This window comes from Harpia harpyja, chromosome Z, assembly GCF_026419915.1.
Source record: "Harpia harpyja isolate bHarHar1 chromosome Z, bHarHar1 primary haplotype, whole genome shotgun sequence".
In the NCBI taxonomy this organism is placed as follows: Eukaryota; Metazoa; Chordata; class Aves; order Accipitriformes; family Accipitridae; genus Harpia; species Harpia harpyja.
The window spans coordinates 20,351,769-20,378,198 of NC_068969.1; the positions used below are offsets into that span (position 1 = coordinate 20,351,769).

The 26,430-nt window shown below is 41.2% G+C and overlaps 1 protein-coding gene across 1 annotated transcript in view; it reads right to left on the reverse strand.

Annotated features, from left to right (window-relative positions):
• Positions 1-2,642: 2,642 nt before the first annotated feature.
• RYBP (RING1 and YY1 binding protein) overlaps positions 2,643-26,430 on the reverse strand; it is a 44,980-nt gene continuing 21,192 nt past the window's right edge. Inside the window, exons 3-5 of the mRNA XM_052778192.1 lie at positions 8,793-8,969; positions 8,580-8,678; positions 2,643-4,397 (exon numbers count right to left, since the gene is read on the reverse strand). Coding sequence (XP_052634152.1) covers positions 4,145-4,397; positions 8,580-8,678; positions 8,793-8,969 — 529 coding nt within the window. The 3' untranslated portion in view covers positions 2,643-4,144. The remainder of the gene's footprint in view (positions 4,398-8,579; positions 8,679-8,792; positions 8,970-26,430) is intronic.

Genomic DNA, 26,430 nt, shown 5'->3' on the forward strand with positions numbered 1-26,430 from the left:
GCTCTCGCTAAAATCCTCTGCACTAAGCCTCGCCATTTCTGCAGCTATACAAAGGAGAAAAATGAATATTTCAAAGTACCAGAACCCAAATTCTGCAGACACATCCGCCATGAACTCTCTGTACATCATTAGTCCCAGGGAACAAACTGGATTTACTCACTTGACTGAAGTTTTCTGTGTGCACAACCCTGTGTCTGCAGAAGTGGGGTGCTCAAGCAGTGGCTCATGGACAAGACGTACAGACAGATAAACTGCTTCAACAACAGGATTCTTCGCTTTTTCTGAATGTTGGCATCTCCCAAAAAAGAGAGCTTTCAGATTTAATTAAATTTTACTATTTTATTTGTGAAAAAACTACAAGCAGAATTCATAAATAGACAGTTCTATTTAAAGCAGGAAAATGATAAAGTGGCTTCTAATAACAGTCGTGCACATGCCAGTAACAGGAATATATTAACATCTTTTATTTGCTAGACAAAGAGCAGTGTCCAATATAAATTTCCCAAAAACATTTAAGACCTGTGAATTTCTGACCAGTTCACAAAACCACCATTGACACTTTAGCATGAAGATTAAAACAAACCTAACAGGACTGTCAGCTCTAAAGACTTTACAGAGCGGAAAAACTTTCAAAAGCGTTATACAAGCTGTCTTTCTGGGCAAATGAAAAATATAGCTCGTATAATACATTAACATAAAAATCCACAAGATAAGATTATGTTTTGACATACTTAAACAAGCATTCTATATTTGTCTCCAACAAACAAAGCTAAGGAAATAATGTAACCATCTTTACACAGTAAATTAAGGTTACAAGTCATACACAAGAACAGAACTGCTTGCGCATTAAAAACTGTTCAGCTCCATTGTCATACTCTAAATGTTGGCTCTTAAAACCATTCGGTTACATACAAGCAAAGGTTATTATATAGTCAGCAATTAATAAATTTTCAATAATTTAAGTTTATGGTAGAGCTTAAAAAAGTAGACTGAGAATGATCTTGGTAAGGCAGGTGAAAACATCTCAGTGGAAATAAACTCACGGAAGCTGCTGCCAAATTTTCAATCTGTCCAATTTGAAACAAGCAAAGTGTTCCAATTAAAATAAATAGCCTGGTGGTGTAAAATGCTGTCATTTTTCCTTTGCAGAACTACATCAAACTGAGCAAGTCAGGCAAGCTGTGTTGGTGTCTGTGTGTGTCTGTGTAAGAGTTGAAACTTCGCAAACGTAACACTGTGCTTTACTTACCTGCTTTCTGTGCCACTGAACACCACGAATCTGGTCCTTCCCCTACACTAGTGTTTTGGTTGGTTTGGTTCTTAAACACGCTCCCCACCAACAGCGGGATAACCCACGGGCACAGTGCGAAGGGAATCCCACCCGTGGACACATGCCGTGGGGATGCCAACTTCAGAAATTAAGTGTAAAAGCAAACGCTATCCTTCAAATCCACAACACAACAGCTACGGATGAGGCTGGGGAGGTTCAATGCTTAGCTAGCAATTTCTACTGAATGCAGAATTACAGGTCGCTTGTTCCAAAGAAATTTTCCCACTTATTTATAGCAAGCTACTTTATCAAGGAGGCACGGCCAGAGACAGATGTTACTGACTTTACCAGTAGCCATGAGTAGCTGGTCACAGCGTTAAAGCTTTTTCAACTGATCTACAGGTCTATTTTCACTTGAAAAAGAAGCAATTTCCTGGTACACACAATGCTTTTTTTTTTTTTTTTTTGCACAAATTCCCAGATTCAACGAAGAAGGCAAGCGCACGGTTTGACTTGAAGCACCAGAATTAGCCCCGCTGGAGCCAGAGGGACTCGCACCTCGCTCACATTCTTCGCTGGATCACGGCCGAGATGCACGCAAGCCTAATTGATAATGGATCATTTATAAAGCAGTGCAAAATATACAAGTTCAGGGGCATCTTCAAAAAATCTCTCTTAAAAAATTATTCCAATACATTTCAGTAAAATAAATAAATATGGCTGACCAGTTTACCCTCCCTGAGACCCTTAAAGGAATAGTAAAAACTGGAAAAGGAATGTCTTTGCAATATCCCACTAATGTTAAAATGTGGATTGAGAAATTCATAGTATTTAAAACTATGTATAATAAATTGTCTTGATGCTCATAGGAAGCATCTGGTTTCCTTTGGTTCTTTTAATAAATACTTTAAAAATGCTTAAAAAGGTAAATACAGCCTATACTGTGAATATAAGCAGAATTAAGTTGGGGTGCCCACGTTAACGTATTCGGAATAAAACCACTGCTGCAAAGGCACTGCCACTGCACTTACCTTCAAGCAGGGGTTGCAATGGATCCCTTACACATTTCTGTCGCCAGTGTGAAAGGAACCTACGTCTGCTACTCAAAACCACACAGATTTTAAAAGAAATCTTAAATCAGTTGCCTCCACAAAGAGAAGTTACTCTTGCTAAGCAAATAATTCACAATATAACAAGCTGGCACAAAGTTGTCAAAATGTGGCCCTCTTTCATCATGCCCAAAAGTTATGCATTTGATGTCAAATGAAGCCACAGCCTCTGCGCCCGAAATTACTGCAAAGCACCCTGGGGCCACTAAATAAAGATGAAAAGCCAAAGAGGTTTGGGTTTTGTTTGGTTGGTTTTTTTAAAAAAAAAAAGTTTTGTTTTACCTCTTCAGCCTAGCGTTTTAGCAGGATAATGCATGGAAGGTAAACTGTAAAGTAACACTAACAGGCCAGGAAAAGAAATTACAGTCTGAATAGCTTTAGAGCAAGAACGAAGGAGATTCTGGTCATGAGCATGAGCCACGTGCGTCGCTCACTTGCCAGCAGGAAAGCTTTTCCCTACTTTTGCTCCCACAGCAGGAGACCCAGAAGCGTCCAAACACTGACAAGCCCAACGTTATCACTGGACAAAGTGCTGTTCGGAAACCACTCCTGGGATACGGATGGACTTCAAGAAGAAGAGCCACCCCAACAGCACGGACGGGACAGACGGAAGGGGGCTGACGACCGACCTACATGCCGCCGGCTGGAACAAGCACCAGCTTATTCCCTCAACCCGCGATCGCTCCCAGCCCTACGGCTCCCTGCTGCCTTCCAACCCAAAGCAAACCACTCCAGTTCTAAAGGTACCTCGGTCACCGATGCAGGTGGATGAAATTCATTAAATCTAAGAACACCAAACGTCTGTGGGATTGGCTATGCACGACATAGCGATGCTCATGTTACCAAAATACACGAATCCGTGGCATGCCAACACCAGCCTGGTTGTGAAGGCTTACGCTCCAGCTGGGCACGAACTTGCACGTCACCGATCTGAGTTACCCTAGTGGAAATACAAGCTACCTGGAGCAATCTTTTCTCATTTCAGATCCCAAGCTATAAAAATCAAAATCGTGTGTCCAGTACGTTTTAGCCATTGCTTAGGGAAGAAACGGGGAAGGAACGATAGAGAGAACGGGTCCCATCCAGGTTCAAACCTTCAGGAACACTTTTCACCTAAGACCAGTTCCATTTCAGTTTCAGTACTTTCACAGAAGGGGACTGTCCCAGATCTTGAACTGTTCGATTTTTTTTTTTTTTTTTTCACTTCACAGTGTTTCAAGCACCAGCGTTTCCATGTATTGGTTTCAAATAACCCTTTATATATATTTATTTATATATATATTTATATATAATTTATATCAAAACTGATAGTACACAGTATAACTGGAAGAAGAACTGAACTTAAAAAGGATATGTTGAAAGAGGATGGAGTTTGTGAATGCAATAAATAAAGCCCCCTTCCCTCCCCACCCACTCCCTACCCCAAAACAAAAAGTTGTAATGTTCATGGAAAATTGTGCACAGCAGATATTATAAAAAAGTAGATTCAGGAGCACATCCAATTATAAATGATTGTTAGGAAAATCATATAAAACAATGGAATACATAAAAGTGTCAAGAGTAATCGTTAGGGTGAGAAATTCCTCGGTGGCCAAATGCCCACGGCAAACAGAAATTATCCTGGTTGCATCAGTAAGAGGTCGATGTCCGAGAAAGTGTGTGTTCAAGCACAGAAGAGGCTCTCCAGGATTTGAACAGCATGGGCAGGTGGAGTGTTTGAATTTCATACCCTGATTCATAGTTTCCACAACTCCATGTGCAATTTTCAGAAAGATTCGTCGTTGACTGCCGACATGTCCCCCTTTGGCGTGGAGGAACGGGACGAGCCCTTGTCTGTGCTCTCAGAGCCCGAGCTGCTCTGATTCTGTTGTTCTGATCCTGCACTGGAGGTCACTGTAGAAGACGACGTGGAAGAGGAGCGAGTCTTTTCTTTAAAGTCTGTAATGATTACTGTGACATTTCCCACTGTGACTGCCAGCTGCTGTGCGGTACTTCTGTCCACATTTTTCAGTCTGGGTCTAAAATAAATGAGAAAACATTTATAAAAAGGGTGAAAATAAATGAGAAAGGAAAAGTTTATTAGAAAAAGCATTCGACCACAAACTTGGTGTGACTCGTCCTCCGCTCGCCTGTGCAGATGGCAATAACTGGGAGGAGAACCTAGGCAGCAGAGTACTGCACAGCAGAGGACGAAGGTTTGACCTTCTGCTCCCTGCGACAGCTTGGGCTGTGAGGGCTGCAGCAGTATGCTCAGCCCCAGAGGAAAGACCTGTCTTGCAGAGCTCTGCAAAGGGTGCTCTGCTGTAGACTTATCCCTAATCCAATTCTGCCAGAAAGGAAGACACTACAGCAGAGCCAAGGGGACAGGAGCCAAAGAGACCAAAGGATCTCCTCCCCAAGGGGCAGATGAAAGAGTTCTCTTATCTAAATTCACCATCTCATCATGTGCCCTGATGTTATGAGACAAGGTTGTGACTCTGCAATACAAAACCACATGAAAGCATTTGACCACGGCTCTTTCATTCCCATATTGGAACTCTGCAGCTGCAAACAACACAGACGCTGGGACAACTTGGCTTCTCTTTCAACTGCTTTGAGCTTATACAAATCAGATGCCCAATCAGCCCATGTATAAAATCACTCAAAATGTTCCCTCTGGAACCAAGGCTATTGTAAATAAAATCCAGAATGTACAAGGGTATTTCTTGCAGCTAGCACTTTCGGTCAGGGGAAGGGGGGGGGTAAGGGGGGGGATATCAAAATCATCAGAAAAGAACACACTGGTATTTATAGCTCAGGATTATCTCAGTAATTTGCATGCTGTGCTATCATTCAATTAGTAATGTAGCTAATAAGGGTCTAGACTCTAGGAAGCTGACATTCATGCACATTTCAGGGGCTGGTCCAAAGCTCTGATACAACAAACCTTGGACACTCCTCCAGCTACCAGCAAATTCCAAGTCAGCTGCAGCAACTGCTGCAATTTACAGCTTTTGCTCCTAATTAAGGGTCAGGCTTAAGCAGCAGAATATTCCCAACAGGGAAATTAAAAAGGAAAGTCTTTATACATCAGTGAAAAGTAGCTTGCTGAGAACTGCCTTATTCCAAGGGATGGAGGGAAGGTTAGTTTACTTTGGGATCAAGCTCCAGTTTTTAAACCAATCTGCCTTTCCTCCTCCTCGTCTGCAACCATGCTAGGCTAGTGCGGTCAAAATGAAAAAAAGAGGAAATTAAGCCAACTTTGTATTTGCCATGCATACTCAATGGCTTGCAGTGGTAACTTAACAAGGGGAAAGTCCTTAAGTAGTAGTTATCCAAATGGTATTCTAGAACTAAACAGGATAAAGTATTGAGGACGGCTGTACAGCTTCAAAAAAAGAACAAATGTATTTCTGCAAACTTCCTTACCAAAAATGAAGTTACTCCACCAAAAATAGTATTTTCATATCTAACCTAGGAGGCTGCTTCAATTTTTAACAAGTACCACAGGAAAAGCATTTCTAATAGATAGAAAATACAATTAAAAAACTGCTGCACTGGGATAACAAGTCAGTAAGACCTCCTACTTGAAACAGCCCCTTCATTTAGCGACCAGCCTTTTCAAACCCATAGCTGTGCTCAGTGAATTCCCACAACAGTGAGACACACATGCCCACGCATATGCGCTGTGCATACGTGCTTGCAGAAGTTGGCAAATTCAACACGTAACCACAGGCTAGATTAAATGATGTCACCTTGTTTGTGGGTAACAAGAAAGGCCAGCTAGCTCAGCAAGTTTTGGGGTTTCCGTCGGCTTTCAGATAGCGTCTCGGCAGATGCAGGCTGCCCCCAAAGCATCAGCAGCAAACACAGCAGCAAGCGTTCCCGGAAGCATAGTACACATACGTATTTTCCTCCCTAAGCCCCGAGTTCCTCTAGGAAACCCAGTTCTTCCTGTAATTTGCCTGGGTCATTTGTTTTCTCTTGTACTCAGAAACAGCCAAAAAATGCTGGCCCAGATACCAAAACAGACCTTACTGCCTCCACCTTTCTACAGGATTGAACATGCGCTACTGCTTGTCAAAAAGTTGTATCTGGCGGGGTGGGGGAATATTAAAAAAATTTAAAAAGCGTTCATATGGGCCTAAGCTGCACTACGTTCTGCCCAGGAAAAGCTCGGCAACCTTAGAGATAAGCCATGCACCAAGCACCTGAATGAAACCGCCCATACATCTTTAAGTGCCATGACAAATTAACACGGAGGGAAGCAGGGCTGAGGTGCAGAATTTCTCCACAGTCCCGCTCACAAACATATTCTCTATGTCAGTTTTAGAACTGAACCCTCCAACCATTTCTGCAGGACGTTTTAGGGGTCTCTCCTGTGCAAAAAGAGCTGACAAAGCACAGACGGAAACCTCCAGACAACCTCTTCAGCACATACATACAATTTTTGCTTCCTACAGACAGCAAAGGGGTTGGCCCACTCAAGTCATTTTGCAAAATTAAACACACTGATGCTTCAACATTTATAGCTAAATAAGAAACGTGTTTCAAAACAATCAATCTGAAAGCGCACAGGAAGGCATGGAATAAATGAAGATACTTTGTCAGAAACAGGCATGGTATCCAAGAAGTTCAAACAGTATTTCTTAAAAATCCAGAGATCCTTAAAAGACAATTAACAAAAAGCCAGTTAAGAAATCTGGGCATGAAAAAAATCTGAACAGATAACTTGTGACTCCGTAAAAATCAGATCCTTTAAAAAGACTCTTGACAGCACTCCTAAGGTCAGCGAATTGCAAGGAAAGTTCCACTAAACTAAACATTTAGATAGTTTAAGAACTGAAGGAGATGATGTATCCCTTAAAAATATCCAGCTAGACCTGATACCATTAAGGATTAATTAGGAATGACAAAAGCTTGCCACAAAACATGGACTAAAAGACTCTGCAGTAGACAGAGTGACTCCTTCAAGGAGTAAAAACAATTATTTGATGTAATCTATCAACTTAATATTATGTCATTAGTCAAGTGCATCAAGTCTCCCGCATCCTAAGTCTCAAAATAAGTACCATTTCAAAAAACAGGACAAAAAAAAATTTGCAATAAAGCCATATTTCTCTAATCAAATCAGGAACGGACACTTCGATCTTTGGGGGCTGAGGAAGAGTTAACAGCAGTCCCTGCAAACAGCTCAGTCTTCTAGCATAGCAAATCTCACACTGCCCTCACTACAATCAAGTGAGTTACTGTGTAAAGGATATTCACTCTTATTAAACATTTTCATGTTATTATTTAAGAACTTCAAGACAACAGTCTTCTGCAGTCATGTCTTGCCAACCTTAATGCTAACAGCAGTGCAAACCATATTTTCCACGTGCTTTACAACTGTTTGCAGCTAACGAATATTACTTTGGTTCATGTGGCTTCACTATAAAATACTTATTATGGCACATTTTAAAAAGAGATGCAATTCTTATATAGCCTGCATAGGCAAAGCGCCCAGTTGAACTCTGCCTCTTGCAGCTCTCTAAGCTCAGTAATGTAAGAACTGCTCTTTGATGCTGAATTTTTGATTTAAGAAATAAAGCACAAGACACCGCTTAAAGAAAACAAGCGTGGAGTATCAGTATAGGCAAGACTAGGAATAAACCTCTCTCCATAAACAGCTACCCATTTGAAACTTAGACAAACATGAAACCAACCATTCATGCTTTTTGTTGATAGCAAGATTCTAGCAAATCTGTTCATGCAGTCTTTTAATTCCCGTATACTTGGAAAATTATCTTCACAATTAGAGTGACAGAGTTGCAGATAAGGAAGTAAAAAAGTAACCTTTGTTACTGCTATCAAGCGATGATAAGAATTTGACAGACCACTACGATTGCTGGTTAATGTTTTTCCCCCACGGTGTTTCACAGCCAAAAGCATTACTGCCCACTTGACAATATGATTATTTTAGCAGAGAACCGAAAACCGAGTGGACAACAGAACAAATATTTCCAGTGCCTGAGTATGTCCTCATTAGCAGAGTGTTTGAGCGCTTGTACATGGAGAAGGCTCATAGCCACTGATGGTCTTGCCATACTAACACTGGCAGACCCTGTGGGTTAGACAGTACTCTGTCTCTGTCCATCAAAAAAAAAAAAAAAAAAAAAAAAAAAGTCTGCTATTTAACACAGTTGTCAGATACTGAGAGCTTAACTTTATACTAAAGTTACCTTGAAGTGTGATTTGAGTCACTGGTCTTTGTTGTAGTATTCCCAGACTGTATACTGTTTGCTTCACTAGGAGGATCTTTCACAATATCTGACTTTGGTCTGTAAGAATTGGAGGGAAGAGGGAGAGTATGATGTTAGTTTAACTGCACAATTAATCAACGCACAGTGCTACTGAAATCACTCAGCATTTGATAGTGCATCCTTCAAACTTACTTAGTCTTCTTGTTAGCGTTCTTCTTTGTAACACTTGGACTAATTTCCTTCTCTTTGTCAGGTTTTTCTTTGTCTTGTTTTTCCACTTTCTCCTTCTTCTCCTTTTTAGGTGGTGGTGGGGTTGCATATTGCTGGGCAACTTGTTGTGCCACCAACTGAGAGTTTATTCTAGGTTTTCTATAAAGACAATAAAGAGAGAGATCTATAGTCAATTTTACACAGTAAAAATGACTTCACCAAAAGCAGTATGAAGATTTATTTCAGGAACCAGGGAATAATATTCCACTTATAAGAACCAAATGGATGCCCTTATTTAATGTGAAGTACTACTGCTGCTACTGAACAAGACAGAAATTTTAAAATTAAGAAATACTCCAAACTGCTGTTTCATCAGTTTTTAGCCTCATCTAACAATCTTAAGTATAATGGTCCCTTTCTTCCATCCGTGTCATGAAATCACAGCCAATTTGGGGGGGACAATAGTGAAAAAGCAGCTTTCAAGAAGTTGCCAGCCACGCACTGTGGCTACACTTCAAGAGAAGGAACAGAGAGAGTGATAAAAATAAGTTTCCTGATAAACATCAATCTCATTCACATCGTTCAATTTAATTTTTCAAACGAGCTTCTGGTTCCCTGAAGCAGCAAACCTCGCACAAATAACAAAGAACAAGAGAAGGTAACTGAGATGACTTTGTCCCGAGGGCCGGGACCGAAGCTCACTGGCAGGAGCACAGAAGACAAGCGGGCATTCACGCTTCCACGGGGGGAACGGCCGTGCCAGCCTCCGACACACCGTCTTCACACAATTGTCTGCAGTCCCCAGCGGTGCTTGGACAAAACACACAAGAAAACTGTCCTTCAAAGACTATTTCCATTTCAAATTATGACTTATACAAAAAAAATAGCTTCACATGTAACTGATACCTTGGTTACTGATGCTCAGAGTCTCACAGAAATTTGTACCTTCTTCTCTTCCGCATTCCTCATCAAAACTCTCACCTCCTCTCAGCTTAACAACTCAAAACCTCTCCCTCCTGGCCTAGCACATCACAAAGCAGTTTATACTCTGAATACTCCAACTATTCACGATCAATTCAGCCCCTTGGACATGCCAGAAAGATCTATGCTCCCTATGTCCACACAGCTTAGGGGGTGGAGAAAACCAGGTCATCAACTCCATTAGTCTTCCATTATGAGCTGAATACTAATTGGAACAGTTGCTCAAGCTTGTCCATAGACGTTCTATTGGTCATAAATACGATTCAAATTTTCTATTTAGATCAGACTACAACAGACTGTCAATGAAAGCAGTACACAAGTATCATCAAGTCTACAACTGGAACACAGAAACCCAAGGGTTTCTGCTGCAGAGCTCTGTACCTGCACCCAGCTTTTACTACAAACAACTAGAGACTTTAAGAAGCTACTCAGTGGTTTCGTGTGTTTAAAAAAAAAAAGTGCAAAACACTAACTGCTCACATGTAACATCTGCATTTAGAGATGACACAAACAGAACACCCAGAGAAGTTCTGCTCCCTATCACAGGAAAATCCCAGTACCTAATAAGCCTCTCTTGGCACTGGTTTTCTGTACAATGGTACCAAGATGCTCTTACTGAAGCCACATATACCCAAATATTTTATTTCACTACCACAGCTTATTATTATAAAGTCTATGCAACAGGTTGTAATCAGGCCTCTGACCTGTCTCAACACCACTGGCATTTAGATTTTTCACCTAACATAGAAACTGTAACTCATTTTACGCTACAGTCTGCATACATTTCTGAGTGAACAAAGACGATCTGGTCTTCAGCCTTAAATAACTACGATGCTGAAATGTTTTGCAGATCAGATCAAGCAGTTACCTGTTCCACAGAACAGTGACGATATTTAGCATCCTTGCATTTAAAGTCCTGTATACAGCAATTTCTGTCTGTATGGCTGAGAATAAACACAAAAGTGTTTTGGTTACATGGAAAAAAGATTTTCAGATTGATACAACAACACTAAAAGCCGACAACAGTAGCTTGTCTCAAGCAACCTGCTAACCGCCTACAAAAAAAAAAAAAAAAAAAAGGGAGGAGGGAAGAGATAAAGTGTCAAGAAATCTTCAAAGAGAGGGCAGATACCATCTCCCTACATGGTTATACATTATTAACCTCACTGCTTGAAGCTGCCACTTTTGCCCAGACTTACAGCTATGTGCTGTTGACACAACCAGCTAAGTCAGAAACCCGAGCCATTCATGGGAAATCCCAGTTCAAGAATCTGAGAGCACCTTCAAAGTTTTTCTACTTTGCACGACTGGTGTGTTTGCTTGCGATGTTAGTTCCAAGCCTTATGTCCAGCCTCCGCAGCTACCGAGCTGCCATTCCTATTGTAGGAGTGCTGTGCTGCTGGAATGAAGACACAAATTTTAAGATGGAAACTTCGGCTAAACTAAAATAAAAAAATACGTAAGTCACACTGCGTTTCCCTAGAGAAGGCTAGAATCCAAAAGACCAGCCATAAAGTGCTCCTGCGGAGACACTTCGCCCCATGCCTTTCCGCTCGTTATCTGTGCCTGTGACAGCACACTACATTTATTAAGTTTTATCATTTTCTGGCCAGCCACTGATGTAACTAGCACAACTTCTCCGAAACCCATATTTGCGTATTCCTTCTTATACGCCACGATGGCTCGCTGGTAAGGGCAAACCCAAAACTGAAAGCGAAGAGAGCAGGCAGCAACATGCGCAGGCAGCAGACCTGCAGGCAGGGGACCAGCCCTGCTGATGGGGTTTCTCCTGCTGCAACGAGGAAAGGAGCAGAAAGCTGCTGAGACTTCGGTCAACACCGAGCATCTTTCAAGATCTGCTGTACTACTAGAACAGATTTCTTTCTCTTTTTTTTTTTTTTTTTTTTAAATAATGCAAATAACCCAAAAGCTTTCCAATTCCTAATTTGGCCATTTCACTCACACTAGCAGCAAGCTTAGGAAGGTTAAAAAATACGTAAGTTAAGCAACCGGCATACTAATAGTAATAATAATAGTAATAAAATCCTTCAAATAAGGCCCACACTGCCACTACAGCCAGGATACACGGGTTACAAGCCCTGTACAAAGAAGCCAAGCAAAGCAAGTAGAGCAGCGCATTTTTAACCACAGCAAACTATAACCATAGTAACCACAATCGAGTAAAGTAGCTGCAATATCCAAAACTTGCTCTGAGCTTCCCTGCCTACCGAAAACACACTTCAAGGGCTAACACTGATCTTATCTAGCACCCCTAGCACAGATCATCCCTCCAGACACCGTTCCTGCCTCTACAGCCATCCGTGCCACATCCTAGTCATGCTGTTTGCCAAAGCAGCCACCCTCCTCATGAACGTTGTGAATTCTTCTCCAGCTGTGGCAGCAGGTAGCTTGCATTGCCTTCTAGAAATAAGGAAAAAAGTAAATTCAATAATACTTTGCAGTGGATACTAGTCATCTTCCCTTTCAGAATTTGAACAAGGAAGAAAACAGAAAATTTCAGTGCACAGAAACAAGCCACATTCCCACTTTGGCTACAATGATTTAACATGCTCTGGCTTCTGCTGCAGAATTTGGAGTTATAAGAACAGAAAGATCCCTTTTTTCTTTTTCTGTTTTTTTGAACACTACAATGTGTCTGAGACTCTCTGCCCCTAATTTTGTTCCAGCTGGCCTTTTTTGGTTTTTTTTAAAGGATTTTTTTTGGCAATCTCCAAAGAGAATGCTTCAATCCAAATACACCACTATTATATTGAAATAAGTTACCACTTGAGCAGAATAACCTGAACAGAAAGTTGAAACCACTTCTGAATTTTTTTTGTAAGAATAAACAGCCGCAGAAACAAGTATTGACCATTTTTTACCCCCACATCTGCTCATCAGCTTACTTTCTGTAACATTAACCGGTTCACATAAATAAAGAATACATCTAAGCGACAAAAATAAAATCCCAACTCAGCCTCTTCCAAGCTTTCTAACCAGCACTTGCACTTAAGGAACAACTATAATGGTCATTTACTATAAAGCTTAAAGTATCAACATTACACACAAACCACAGCTAGCATGTCTCAACTTCCAAAAAGTTATTTGAAGAGATGCAATACTTCGTATTACACTTGGTTCTTGATTTCCTAAGCAGACATCAAATGCTGAGCCACGGTGCCATGCAGTCTACCAGGTCTTCCCGACCAGAGGAGGAAGATGCACATTTTCCGTATCTGTTCCCCAGCCCGTGCTGGGTCCCCTGACACCAGCAGCACCCGACATCTGCTACAAGAGACTCTGCTTGATTCCCCCCCACCTGTGTCCCTACAAATCAAAATGTGCTATTACACCTTGGTGGCCACCATTACTTATGCCTACTCTGCACCTAGGATCAGGTGAGTGCTTTCAAAATCAGAGAAGCCAGTATCATGTAATAACACATGCCAGCAGATAATGCCAACAGATGAATATTCTAAGAACAAATTTTCAATGGAAGTATCTGAAATAGGTATGTTTCCTTCTACCTGAACATTAAGATGAAGTTATGCTTTGCTTGGACAATTTTCCCCTAATTTAAGCAACAGTCTGGTTGAAGACTCAACCGTCAAGATCCAACACTGATGTGACAAGTAAATGAACACTATCCTTTTTCTTTTTTCAACATAAAGAGGATTGTCTTCTAGAGCAATTAAACTAAACTGTGCTTTCAAAGTTATGTTCAGCAAAATAAGTTGTTTCACATTAGCTAAACTGTAGTTTACATCACAGGAGCAGATACTTGCACAGCAATTCATGATCTTTGCAGCACGGACATACTGATGCATGAAAAAGCTATTGCAGTTGTCTATTCCACACATGGTTTTGGCACCTAGGTCTTTACCATCAGCTATTGTAAATGATGTGCACAAATAACTCTTTACTACCTTTTAGTAACAAACCTGCACAGAAATATTATGCCTGCAAATACTATACCCTCAGATTGTCCTATGAGGTGACACTGGGATGTTTGGCTTGTGGGAACTGGAATAAATGCAAGACCTTTCCTGAAGGTCTCACTGCCTATGATACTGTGCTCTTGAAATAAAAAAAAAACAAAACACCAAAGCAAAAACAAAAAAACCCAACAAACCCACCCAAAACCACACACACACAAAAGACAACTGTACTTTTAAGGTTCTGGCAAGCATCTCGCAGTGTTTACTACTTGCACTTTCTTCTGTATCTCAAAGCCTCCCTTTAAAGCCTGTCTCAGGACCAAATCCAGAGCACTGACACCCAGGAATTCTGCTGCTCCACTCCTAACCCCTGCAACTGGGCTTAGGAGTAGAGCAGCACAAATCACCACACATCCAACCCACGGTAGTTAGTCGGACCTGGATTTCAACAGGGATATAGGAGGATAAGTTGCACCATATTTTTCATGTGACCCTAATTTCTATATCTGATTGGGATTTCTTTGGTCCCGCTGCCTTGAGAAAAGACAAGCCACCCATCTCCCGCAGACACTATGGAGCAGAGACAGCGGCTGGCTTTATATCCACAGCAACACACAGAGACCTTGAGGGACTCCGGCAATCCCCAGAAAGGTGGATCTAATTACAATTGCTCTTACTTTTCCTACAACTATGTTATCAGAAGAATGAAAGTGGCATTGAGTGGGATTTCAGAGTCAAAAGCCTCATGTAACATGAAGTAGTGAGGATTTGGATAATTTCATGCTGTTCTGGCTTTGATGCAAGCGGCGATACCAGCAGACCTCTGCGTGGCTCGCCATTTCTTTGAGAAAATGTGTTTCATACGCTGTATAATGTGAAGTACGTGATTATTTTAATAATCCTAGTCACACATATCTTTGCTCAAAGAAAAACAAGAAAACAAGACTAAAAGTATTTACGCGTTTATAAAACAGTTAGTGCCAGACCAATAATACAATAAGCATACTTCTGAGTGATACTGTAAAGCAAGGCTAGAAAGTAACCCATGAACACATTAAAAAAAAATTAACATCTCCTTAAAAGATTTTTACATCCAGAAGAACCAAAGCTTTGGAGAAATTAAGCCATAAACATGACAGGGTGAGCGCTCATTCTTGCATGCATATTTTCCAGGTCATTTGTGATGACCACACGGTCCTTTTTAGCAACAAGAAAAAGGATGAATGGACAAATTGTCCTTAGTGTACAACTGCAAAGCAGTATAGAAGTCGTATACATTTATCTGAGAAGTTCTCTGTGTAATACAAGACCACAAGGCAACGGTAAAAGCAGTAAAAGAAGACTAGAAGGACAGACAGCAAGAAATATGTGACTGAGCAATATTTCATCGAAAGAAAGTAATTTTCCTTTAACACCGATGTGATAACTCTGTGTTTTTATAAGACAGATGTTTAAAAATATAGAAGTTAATCTAAGGAGGAACAACCACTTCTAGGCTGCAGGTATTGGTTTTTCACAGCATCGCCAGCAGGACAGGGTTACCTTTCAGCTGAAGAAAATGGGATTTGCTACTAATCTTATACAGAAGGGCACAGCAACGTGTTTGAAAGACTCCAATTGTTAAGACTGAACATTTTGGAAAAACAGTGAAAGAAAATAACAGCTTCACATAAACTAAACAATTGTTCACCACAAAATAAACTAAGTACATTTAATAGTGTACGACCACCTCCAGAAAGCCTCCAACAAACTGTTCAACGTCCTCCTTGACTATCCAGCTCACTGTCTGTTATCTCCTCAGAAAAGCCAAGAACAGGCAACACAGAGATAAAGGAGCCTCAGCTTTGTGCTAAGTATTCCTGGCCACGACAACAAACCTTGAGCTGTTCAGATTTCAGAAGAGTATTTTAAACTTTATGTTTGTCCACCAGAAGTTTTTAGACTTCAGGTAATTTCTCACAGTTTGAACACCCCCCTCAGTACTTATATTTTTAAGCTTTAAGAAGTTTAAAATTATTTGCAGTAAATATTTAGTGGTCTCACAAAGCTGCCAGCACCCTGCCTTTTAGGGTGAAAACCTGCTTTTCTTAAGTTTTCTCCCCCCCCCCCCCCTTTTTTTTTATCAAATTAAGAATGGGAAAGTTATTAAATGAAATGCAAGCTGTCACCTCCATTTACACAACATGACAGGCATTACTGTTTGCTGGAAAGCAGCTAGTCACTGCCTCTGTGCCACTATACATAGCTGAGGCTCTTTGAATGATGCCTGTAAAAAGAATACTCAATTCTTACTTGTTACAGGAGCCTTAGCATTGCTTGTTTTTAATTATTTGGGCATATTTACAAATCAAAGCATATAAATCAAGGAGTTTTATTCCCAGAGTTGCCACTGCACCGATTCTGCAGCTCACGTTTCTGATTTTTTTTAGTGAAAATATGCTAAAAATCGCAAATCCAGTACCAAGAGAGTCCCAGAATTGATCTGTGAAACTATTTCAGTATGACTGCTCAATAGCATAGTGCAATAGGTTTTTCAATACTTTTACAGTTCTTTTTTAATATTCATTGTTTCATACAATCCCATTACAAAACAGTCTCAAGTCAGGGCTGTAAGGTGTTTTTGGAAGCAGTTTGACCAGAATTTTGCCATCCCAAAGCCGAATATTCACATAATTCCTCAAAACACCCGTTCCAATGCAGTACAGAACAGGAAACAGCAAATACCATTTGCAGGCACTACCATAAATCCAAATGTGAAAGTCAGGACCATTCACCTATCAAATTATGTAAAAAACGTCTTACATGGTGTTCTTGCACAGCCGGACTTAGGACCTGGGGGGCTGCCAGCAAGAAAGCAGCCCCAAGCCAGAGAACGGAGCTATTTGGGATTTTGTTGGAAAATTTTCAGTGGAAAAGCAACAGTGTTTGCATTTTTGCCAGTATATGGAACTTGCACAAAACTACTCTCTCTTGGTTTGTGTTTTGTTTTGTTTTTTCCCCAAGGGAAACTGATAAACCACAGACTGGGCTTTCTGGTTTGAAAGTACTGAGCCTGAGACTGATTGTAAACCTGCGACTTTTCCACTCAGTCTCATGGCTCTGCTTACCTTACTGCCCTGGGTCTTTGTCCTTCTCTACCCCACAATCCTATAAAAATAATTTTAAAAGAGATGTCTAACACTGTATGGTGCACGTTTCGGACTACAGGTTCATTCTGATATGCCTCTGTGGAGGGTTTGTGATATCAAGTAGTGTACGACAGCAGCAAACAAAAGCTGCTGTACACTCTGGAGAACGAAGAGCCGTCCCTACAAGGTCTCCTGCAAAACAGCACTTCTCAAGAGCAGCAGCTCTCTCCTTTTGCAGCTATTTAATTTGAAATCACAAGATGGCAAGAGGAAGAGTTAAACACAAGTTGTTCTTCAGGCTTCTTTGATACCAGAGCATGGACAGAAAAGAGTGGTGATGGTGAATAACAACATTAGTATCAAGTTATTGGAAGAGAGCTTGAGGTTTACTGAACCACTAACACTGTAAAATTTAACTTACTATGTCTGCAGGAGGCAAAACAAAAGCCATGCTGAAGTTTTGGAAGAAATACTGCTCTGTTTCTCCTTTTAGAGCAAGAGTCTGCCTGGAAGCTCGCATGGTGCTGGCAGTCTCACCCATCTTCTCATCCGTAGCACCTATCTAAACTGCAGCAGGAGATAATTTCATATCTAATATGCAGCAGCTAACAAGCACCAGCAAAAGCCCCGAGGCTGTCCAGCAGATGCTCACCCTACAGTTGCTTTCTCTGCCTAGTCCAAATACCTGGAAGAGGTCCGCTCCAGCGACAGTGACTGCTCCCGGCCGGTTTCGGCTCCGTCCCTGGAGCCGCAGGCAGAGGCTGCAGCCCCCATGGCTGTCCTTGCTGGCTGTGTGCTGCTGACCTGCATGGCTCTCCACCAGCGAGCACTGCAGGAGCTTGGGGGGGCGGGGGGTGTTCGTGTGTATATATATCTATGTATATATATATGTATATATATACATATACATACACACACACACACCAGCAAGGCAGCATTGAAGAGCTGGGTACTCCGAGTAAAGATTGTGCCTGTGTTCATCTGCCAGAATTATTTCCAATAGGAACATCTTTTAAGGGCTAGAATGGGAAGAAGTCTGAATTAGCTCTTTCCGCTTTCATTAAAAAATAAAGCATGTTCCCTTAAATAAGGAGTTCAACACACTTCTAAATAGATGTAAAATTAGTAAAGAATTGGCAAGACGCCAAATTTACCACATTTTAAGCATGTTTTGTCTTGTTTGATGGGGAGGCAGAACTGTCCAAATGATCACAACAACTTCATTATGCTTACAAGTATAAAGCTACTTCTGATTCATCATTATATATAAAATCTAAGACAAAAATACATGGCCAGAATTACAGTTTTTCAGATGCTTTCTTGCTCCACTATTTTACATAAAAAAAAATTTTCTACTAAGATTTTTTTAATGGCCCATTTAAAAAAAAAAACAGAAATTAAGAATAAAGAGCACAGTACATCTCTCCTGCTTGAAACAGAATTTGCAATATGTAATAGATTAAAATAGCATCAATTCCCAATTGCAACATCACCCTAAATTCCAGCTGAACAAGAACAACTTTACAACTGCCCTTTTTGCTCTCTGGCTAATCATTTGCTTACCACCAGCAGTAGTTAGGCCCATAGCTAAGCATTCAGAAAAAAGCATTGCCTCCTATTCATTTATTGCATTTGCAGGGAAAAAGGTCTGCAACAGTAGAAAAATTGCACTAATATACACAAAATCCACAACCAAGTGTTTACTAAATGAGATGCAACTGTAAATGCAAAGATCACACCAAGCCCGAACTTGAAAAGATGGCCTTGAGATTACTAAATAATTTTTCTTAGATATTCAAATTCTTTGGTCACCAATAATTTTAGACGTACGTTGCAAGAGCTGCACAAGCTTCATTTCTAGAAACTTATTGCAACCTCCTTCATCATTCTATTGACCCAGTCACTGATCCACTTGGAGCTTCAATTTAATTCATCACTGAAAATTCAAATCAGTACTTTAGCAGGTTGCACACCAAAACGGTAAAATTTGTTGTGCAGCTGCTTCTGGTGTTTTCATCTATGGACACACCTTACTGCAAAATACCAAATGTTCCATGATTTACAAGGACTTACAAAATTCACTGATCTCAGCACAAAATTTACTTGCGTACTACCACCAGGACGATGATAAAACTAAGGCCATTTTACTTGCTTGTCAAAAATAAGCTGCTCTCACTAGCAAAAATTTGAAAACAGTTCATAAAGCTGGCAGCAACCAAGATGTGTGTAATAAAATAGTCAGATTTACAACAAAACCAATTACTTAAATACTTCTTCCTATTTGACTGTTTATTAAGCTATGTATAATCCTGAGGAAAGCGAGCAGGCTCAAAACTTCCTGTTGAGTAACAAGGTGCAGTTGGCAGCGTGAGGGTATGGATGAGTCTGATGAAAATGCAACTTGTAGATTACCCAAAGGAACTGCTCATGGTTATTGCGTTATAAATTAAAATAATGAAAAATGGAGGAAAAGAATAGTTTTAGCAACTTTAACTAAAGCTAAAAACTAGGAACACCAGACTTGGTGTTATAGAAGTGCTTTATCACTGCTGCTAATATACGTATTTCCATTTCAGACACTGTTATCTTGAGTAGTAGCGGAAGTTGTCATGTATACACCATCCTTTAATTCAGCTTGACATATCCCATCCAGGGGCATCTGCCTCCAGGTTTGGGATATACAACTTTCACGTTTCAAAATCATAGCGGGAGAGGGACCAAACTTGGAAAAAAGCAAGAAAAAGGAGAGATGCTGAGAAAATGAGCTCCCTACCAAAAAAGAGATGTCAGTTAAACTCTGAAGTTGATCCCCTCCCCCAAAAGTTTGTACTAAAACTAAAAAGTAAAATAAGTTTCTGAAAGCATCCTTCTTAAAAGTGTGCTATTGGGTAAGCACAAAGAAAAGCCTGTACTTTTCTCTTATAGGAAGATGAGTTATAAGAGCATTCTCTCTTTTAACAAGCTTGAGCATCTCCAAATTTGAGCACATATCGACATACATGCCTAATAACGTGGCATCGCATATACAGCACCATTCTGAAGAAGCCTGTCAGTTTTAAATTTTTATTTTAAAGAGAAAATTTAATATGGTCTAATCTATGTCTGCAAAAAATCAACATTTAAATAATATGTCTAAAACACCACCTGTTGTACAGCTAGAGTTGAATGAGATTCTAGTGTTTTGAAGCTGCACACCAGTATCATCAGTCCAGAATTTGTGCTTTGACAACGCATTTCCAACACCCATAGTTTTTATTAGCAAACGGAAGGTAAATTTTAACTTTGAAACAAGGTGAATTTCTATAAACTTGGAGTCTGACATTTTAAAACTTAGAGCCTAAGTTTTAAAAATCAGCTCTGATGCAGAGAGAGATCAAGAGTCTTTTTTTTTTTCTTTTTTTTCTTTTTTTTTTTGCAGTTGCTGTCACCCTTTCAAACACTGTCCTAAGATCAGTACTGACAGGACTGAAACAGCCTACAAATCTGTGAGCGATTGTCACTAGCAAGAACTACATAGCAGGGTTTCCAGTCACTTAAGCATAATGCTTACATTTACATAACACTTACTCTTTGAGAAATGCAGATAACCTGAGTATCTAACCTGCATCCAGAGAGGCACGATGGCTTTGCTTAAAAACAACTAAGAAATTTCTACTGAGCAACTCTTTTGTGGAGTGCCCTCACAATGCAGGGGTGGGCTGATTTATCAGAGTAAAATGTCACTGTGCTTGCATGACACTGGAATACTGTACACTCAGGGGAAAAAAAAAAAAAAAAAAAAAAAAAGACTTCTCTATCATTTACCAACCAGGTTAAGTTCACATAGAAGCAAAATGAGAAACTACCATTTCTACAACAGATGCTGAATAGTCTCGGTAGGCCCTAAATCTCTAGGGATGCCATAAAAAAAAAAAAAAAAGCCAGTTGAGCAAGGCAGTAATTTTAATTTGGCTACATCAGACACTGCAGGCTTTACCTAAATGAGACAAACTGAGTTTTTCCAGCAAGCAAAACCTCCTTTTTGTTAAAAAACAAAACAAACAAACAAACAAACAAAAACCCAAAACCAACCAACCAACAACATCAATGATAGGATTTCCTTTCATATGAAAGCAACATGTCAAGAGTCCTTGAACAACCAGGAACGTAGCTTTGATGAAAAAGCTCCAGCCTGCACCAGCTATGCAATTTAGGAGACACATCAGGGCTGTTACAAGGTGGAGCGGACACTGCTCTGCTGCTCCCCAGCACCGCCCGGGAAGCCAACACAGCACCAGGCAGCAGCACGGGGAGCTGGTACCCCCTGGTACTGGTAAGTGGTAGCCCACCTACTCCTTCATACCTCTGCCCCAGCACAACCTGCGGTGAAACAGTCACTGTCAGTGGTTTAAGAGGAAACCTTACTGTTCGATAAATCAGTTTGCTTTTCTAAACACGACAAGAAACAAAAGACATTCTGAAGGACGACGAGACAGGCAGGCATGCGTGTTCAAAAGGCCACCATGCGCTCAGAGGAGGTTTTTTCTCCCACATTGTGTCCTCTGAACAAAACTGGAGAACTGAACACAGACGTGCAAGTGACATTTTGGGATGTCCGGTTCCATCCAGGCAGCATGACGCACGGCAATCCTGTGCACGCATGCTGCTGCCCAGGAAAGCCAGAGGAGAAGTCAGGCACTGGGCTGCCATCAATAGCTGCTGTTCAAGCACCGTGGGAAGAAGACAGCCTGCGAGCACAGAAACTTTTGCTTTCAGAATTATTACTCCTGGGCATGAGGAACTGACCCAGATGGTTTCAAAATTTGCCAGGAAACAATATTACAATACTCAGTTCGGAAGCTCTTCCTCTCCCTAACTAGCCTCAGAAGAAACCTAAACTGTTGGATCCCTACTTGGAGTACCAGTGCGAGTTATCTACGTGTGCCTAGCACATTGTAGGATAGGGAAACTCGACTACCTTTATAAACAAAACTAGCAGAGAGCACTACCCTACGTAACAAAAAGCCAGGAATAATTACTTAAAACAGAAATATTTCCGAGTCCTCTGCAAGCCAACTTCTGACCTGCAGGTAACAATGATAACTACTTGGCCAGACAAAACTATCATTTTTCAAGAAAGTTCTCAGATAAGGTAATCTTAAGCCTAAAATGTTCACTTTATTGTATTCTTGAGTGTCCTACCACTGTTACCATCCTGATGAATACTATTTTGCAGCTCTGCATATGCTCACGTGGCTTGCATTTATTTGTACACACATAGACACACACAAACATACACAACCAACGCCCTGAACTGCCGCCATTCTGGTACAAGCCCCAAGGAGGGAAAGCAAGCAAATTCAGTTAAAACTTCCTTTTTTTTTTTTTCTTTCCTTAATTCTTCAAAACAATTCTGGTGCTCCATCCTAAAGAAATGGTTAGTCTCGCTGAAAACTACCAGTTACACTGTGAACCTGTGCCAGCTGCAAATCACTCCAACTGCCCTGGCACCATCATTTAAAGTCATTTTCCATTTAAAGAGTCTCACATCAGCACCAGCACAGCCTTTCATTACCCATCCCACTTAATACCCACAATCTCTCCACAGCTCACTCGCTCGGTCTCCACTGACCAAGCAGCACACGGAGACTGATGTGCGGATTATTGGGATTCCTAATGCCTTTTCTCCCCGCTGGCCGATTGCTGAGCGCTTGGCAGCCTGCCTGACCTGCAACACGTGTGGGTTTGTCAGCCTAATGCACTTTGTCATCTGGAGAGTCTCGGGACGAAGTGGGACCCAACGGCGTCCGCATAGCAACGGCTGACGGCTCCCAAAACTTCCAGCTACTGCACTTCCCAGCACTGGTGGAGAAAGAGGTACAGAAGTGACTGTCTGGGTGTTTGCCACTGCTTGCTTTCTGAGAGGCAAATACATAAGGTAAGAGCAACAGCACTCAGCACGATCCTTTAACTGAAGACTGGAGAGTCAACACAGGGCTTTCCCGTACAAAACATCCGTCCTCACTTGATTGTTGTCTTGCAATGACTCAATATCTGCACGTCAAGATTCTGGATTTGAGTAACTTTTTTTTTTTTTCCACAAACCCACCTTCTGTTAACTAAATAATGATGGTGAAAATTCAGAGATTCGGGCCCAAAAATGAGTTGTGACCACGTCAGTTGTCACTCACCAGTTTAAGAGGTTGCTATTGATCTGTACCTATGTCCAGCATTTAGGCAGGGCAGAAAGAAATGAGATTTGGGCATTTTTCTACAAAAAAGGTAAACTGAGGTATTTTCAAGTGTGAGGCAATACATCAGCCCTGTAAATCCCGCTGTAAATTCTTACAGGATGACTATACAAAAGGAAATACCACACAACATGCAAATAGCAAATAAATGCAAATTTAACATCATGCCGAACTAAAAAGTGTAATGAAAGTGAAACTGGTTTGTAGATGAATGAAATACAGAAGCCGGCAGAGATCTTACTTGGAAATGGAAGAAAAGAATATGCAAAATACAGCTGAAGTTTCACTTCCTCTCTACAATAAAATACAACAGAAAGCTCAAGCACACCACAGGGCACATCCTTTACAACCTTCTCAGACAAAATACACTGTCCATACACACCAAGATTTTCTACTTTATATCTGATGTCAGATGACAGATTTTTTGTGAATTATCTGAGCAGAGAAAGATAAAGATTATCAACTATATAACAAAATACAGGGATTTTTAGACAACCTATTATAAACTTATGTTTTCTGCTAATAAACACATACTAATTATTTTATAATAGCAAATTCAGTAACAGAACAACTAAAGGAAAGTCTTGAAAAGCACTACTAAGCTTTCCAACAGCGTTGCGTTTGGTTCCCCGTTTAAGCACATCATCCAGCTCTCAGCATCACAATATCCAGGGCACCTCAGTCTCGGGTGTATTTGTCAAGACACCCCTTGGTTAGGTTTATTTTCATGTAACTACGGGGAAACTCTGACAAACAGTGAATTGCTTGCTTTAGGATGACTACAGCAGAAGAAAATAAATGAAGTTTTTCTGATCCCCAGGACTATACCACCCTGGCGATACACATCTACCAGATTAGAGAAATTACTTGCTTCTAGAGATTTACAAAATGACTCAGTGAGATTCTACTACGTTATGTTGCTTCCTCCTCTAATTTCTTCCTGGATTTGTGCAGCTAATTGCTTATCACCAGAATTTCCAAGTTAAAGCAAGCTAAAAACAGAACCTTGTTTTTACTAAAACGCATTGCAGAAAACAGCGTAGACTGAGTTGAGCAACCACTTCCTAAGGAGCTTGTACCCTCGCTCTGCACCAGAACTGGGGAGTGAAAAGAGCAAAAGCTTTCAGGGCTAGCATAACTTTCTGAGCAATGACACATATACAAACCATCTAGAGGAAAAAAACAGAAAATAGTTCCTCATCATCATCTCTCTTCATAATCTCTGGGGTCACTTGCAGCAGCAGCACACACCAGGATTCAAACCAACACAAAACTTCGCCGTCCATCTGCACTACCCACGTGAGACAGCCCTGCCTGCTCCTGCCACCAGTTTTTCAAACCCACCTATTCCCCCCCACCAGCTCTCGACGCAGCCACAAAGCCAGCCAGGTCGACACCAGTGCAGCGGCAGCTCCCGCACTCATGGTGAACAGCAGGGAGGAAGGTTGTGAGCGCTGAAGGCCCAGCACGGGTATTTGTAGCCTGACCTGGAATGCCAAAAGTCTATTTAACACCTTTAAAGACTGAGTGGCAACTTAGAAAAACACGTAGGCTTAAGTTCACTACCTGAAAACGGTCACTTCTGCTAGGAAACCTGGGGGTACACAAGGTAGGAAAGATTGAAGCAACCACCTTAATGCTGCAATAACACAGCTGCTCACTGTTCAAATAAGTTTCCTCAGAAGAAACTGGAAGCAAACAAATAACACAGAAAAGCACATGGAAATTATCATTATGGCACAAAAACAAAAGCAGAAAAGCTTTTATGTGCCTCCTTTTAACAAAATAAAGTCTAATTTTGAAACAGCTGCTTCACTGACCAAGCCCACACCCGGAGGCAGGGGCTAGGTTTGGTTTTGTTTCTGTTTATTTCACAGTTTCCCTGTTTATTCAACTTCTTTCCTCTGCCAGTGGCAGCCAGGGCAGTGTGGGGCAAGTGGCTTCATCCAAAACCAACAAGCAGTCCTTGACACCAACAGCTGCTCTTTGAAACACAGGTAGCTACGTCCTTCTGAACTTAGAAGTAAGTTTCAAGTCTTTTCTAAAGGAAAAGGTAGCAAATCACCTCAGAGCTTGCTTAAAAAAAAAAATTCCTATTTTTTTCCAAGTGTCATATTAAACTCGAAGAAGGTAGCGAAGGTGAAGAAGGAAAAGCCAACAAGTTACACAGTCTAAGCTTGATGTAGCTTAAATACTACTTGCACAACTGTTAAAAAACTATCAGCACAAGTTGGAAGAGAAGTGTCTGCTCCTTCCCTGGAGGCTGCAGACATTTCCTGGAGATGCTGGTATGGTCACCAAATGCTTAGTAAGCACCAGACCTCTCTGCTATGGACAAACGCACTTCGGTGGCATTTCAGACTATCCATCCTACACTGAAGTTTAACCTCGGTGATACCAGTTCCACCAAATTCAAGTCAACTACTTTTGCCTTATGCAGGCAAAGGACGGACTGACTGAGGGACCAGGGCTGAAGGAAGAGTAACAACATGAACCTTTTAAACACATACTGGGAGCAGGAAACCTGGATACTGAACACCCTTTGCAAATATGCTCATTTTGACATCAACAGTAGAGCTCTTCTACAGGGATTTCCACGGAAAGCCGGCGTTTTGACAGAGCACAAGTCTTGCTCTACTTCCTTTGGCAACGGTGTGCTTGCATTAAGGTGTAAATCCAGGTCTCTCGTTCCCCTAATCTCAGATACACCTAGTCAGCAAAAAAAAGGAATGTGACTGCAATGTATGTAAAACACCACGCTCCTTGTGATCCTGTAACGTGGCTAACAGTAGCAGTGCTGGGATCTAACACATCTGACATAAGGACAGGACTTCAAAGTCCCACGCTGACCACAGCAGAGCCTGTTCCAGCATGTGTTCCCACCGACGCTAGCGGTGGTGGCCATAGCCAGAGTGCACGCGAGCAGTCACACCGGCTGGCTGAGCACCTCCGACACTCTCAGCAGGCTGTAACCCACATTCACAGTTGTGCTTTACGCAGCAAAATAAAGCAGTAATTGTCCCATGGGGCAAAATGAGCAGCAAGGACTCGATGGTCGGGGACACAGTATGGACTGAAACGGGAATCACACTGGCAGGAGGGCATACAGGTCCTGCGGCACTCCGCCTTTAGCATCATCACAAATTGTTCTACAGACACACGTGCATTCACTGTGTGGATACACCTTCAGCCTGAACAGTGCTTTTCCATCACCATGCTGCACCAACAGTCCCCCTGCTCCTCTTGAGTAAAGGTCTTTTTACAGGATCAGCTAAAACAAGAGTTTCACCAAAACAGACTGCTATCAAAGTATTTGGTAAGAGGTCACCAAGAGAAGGTGTTT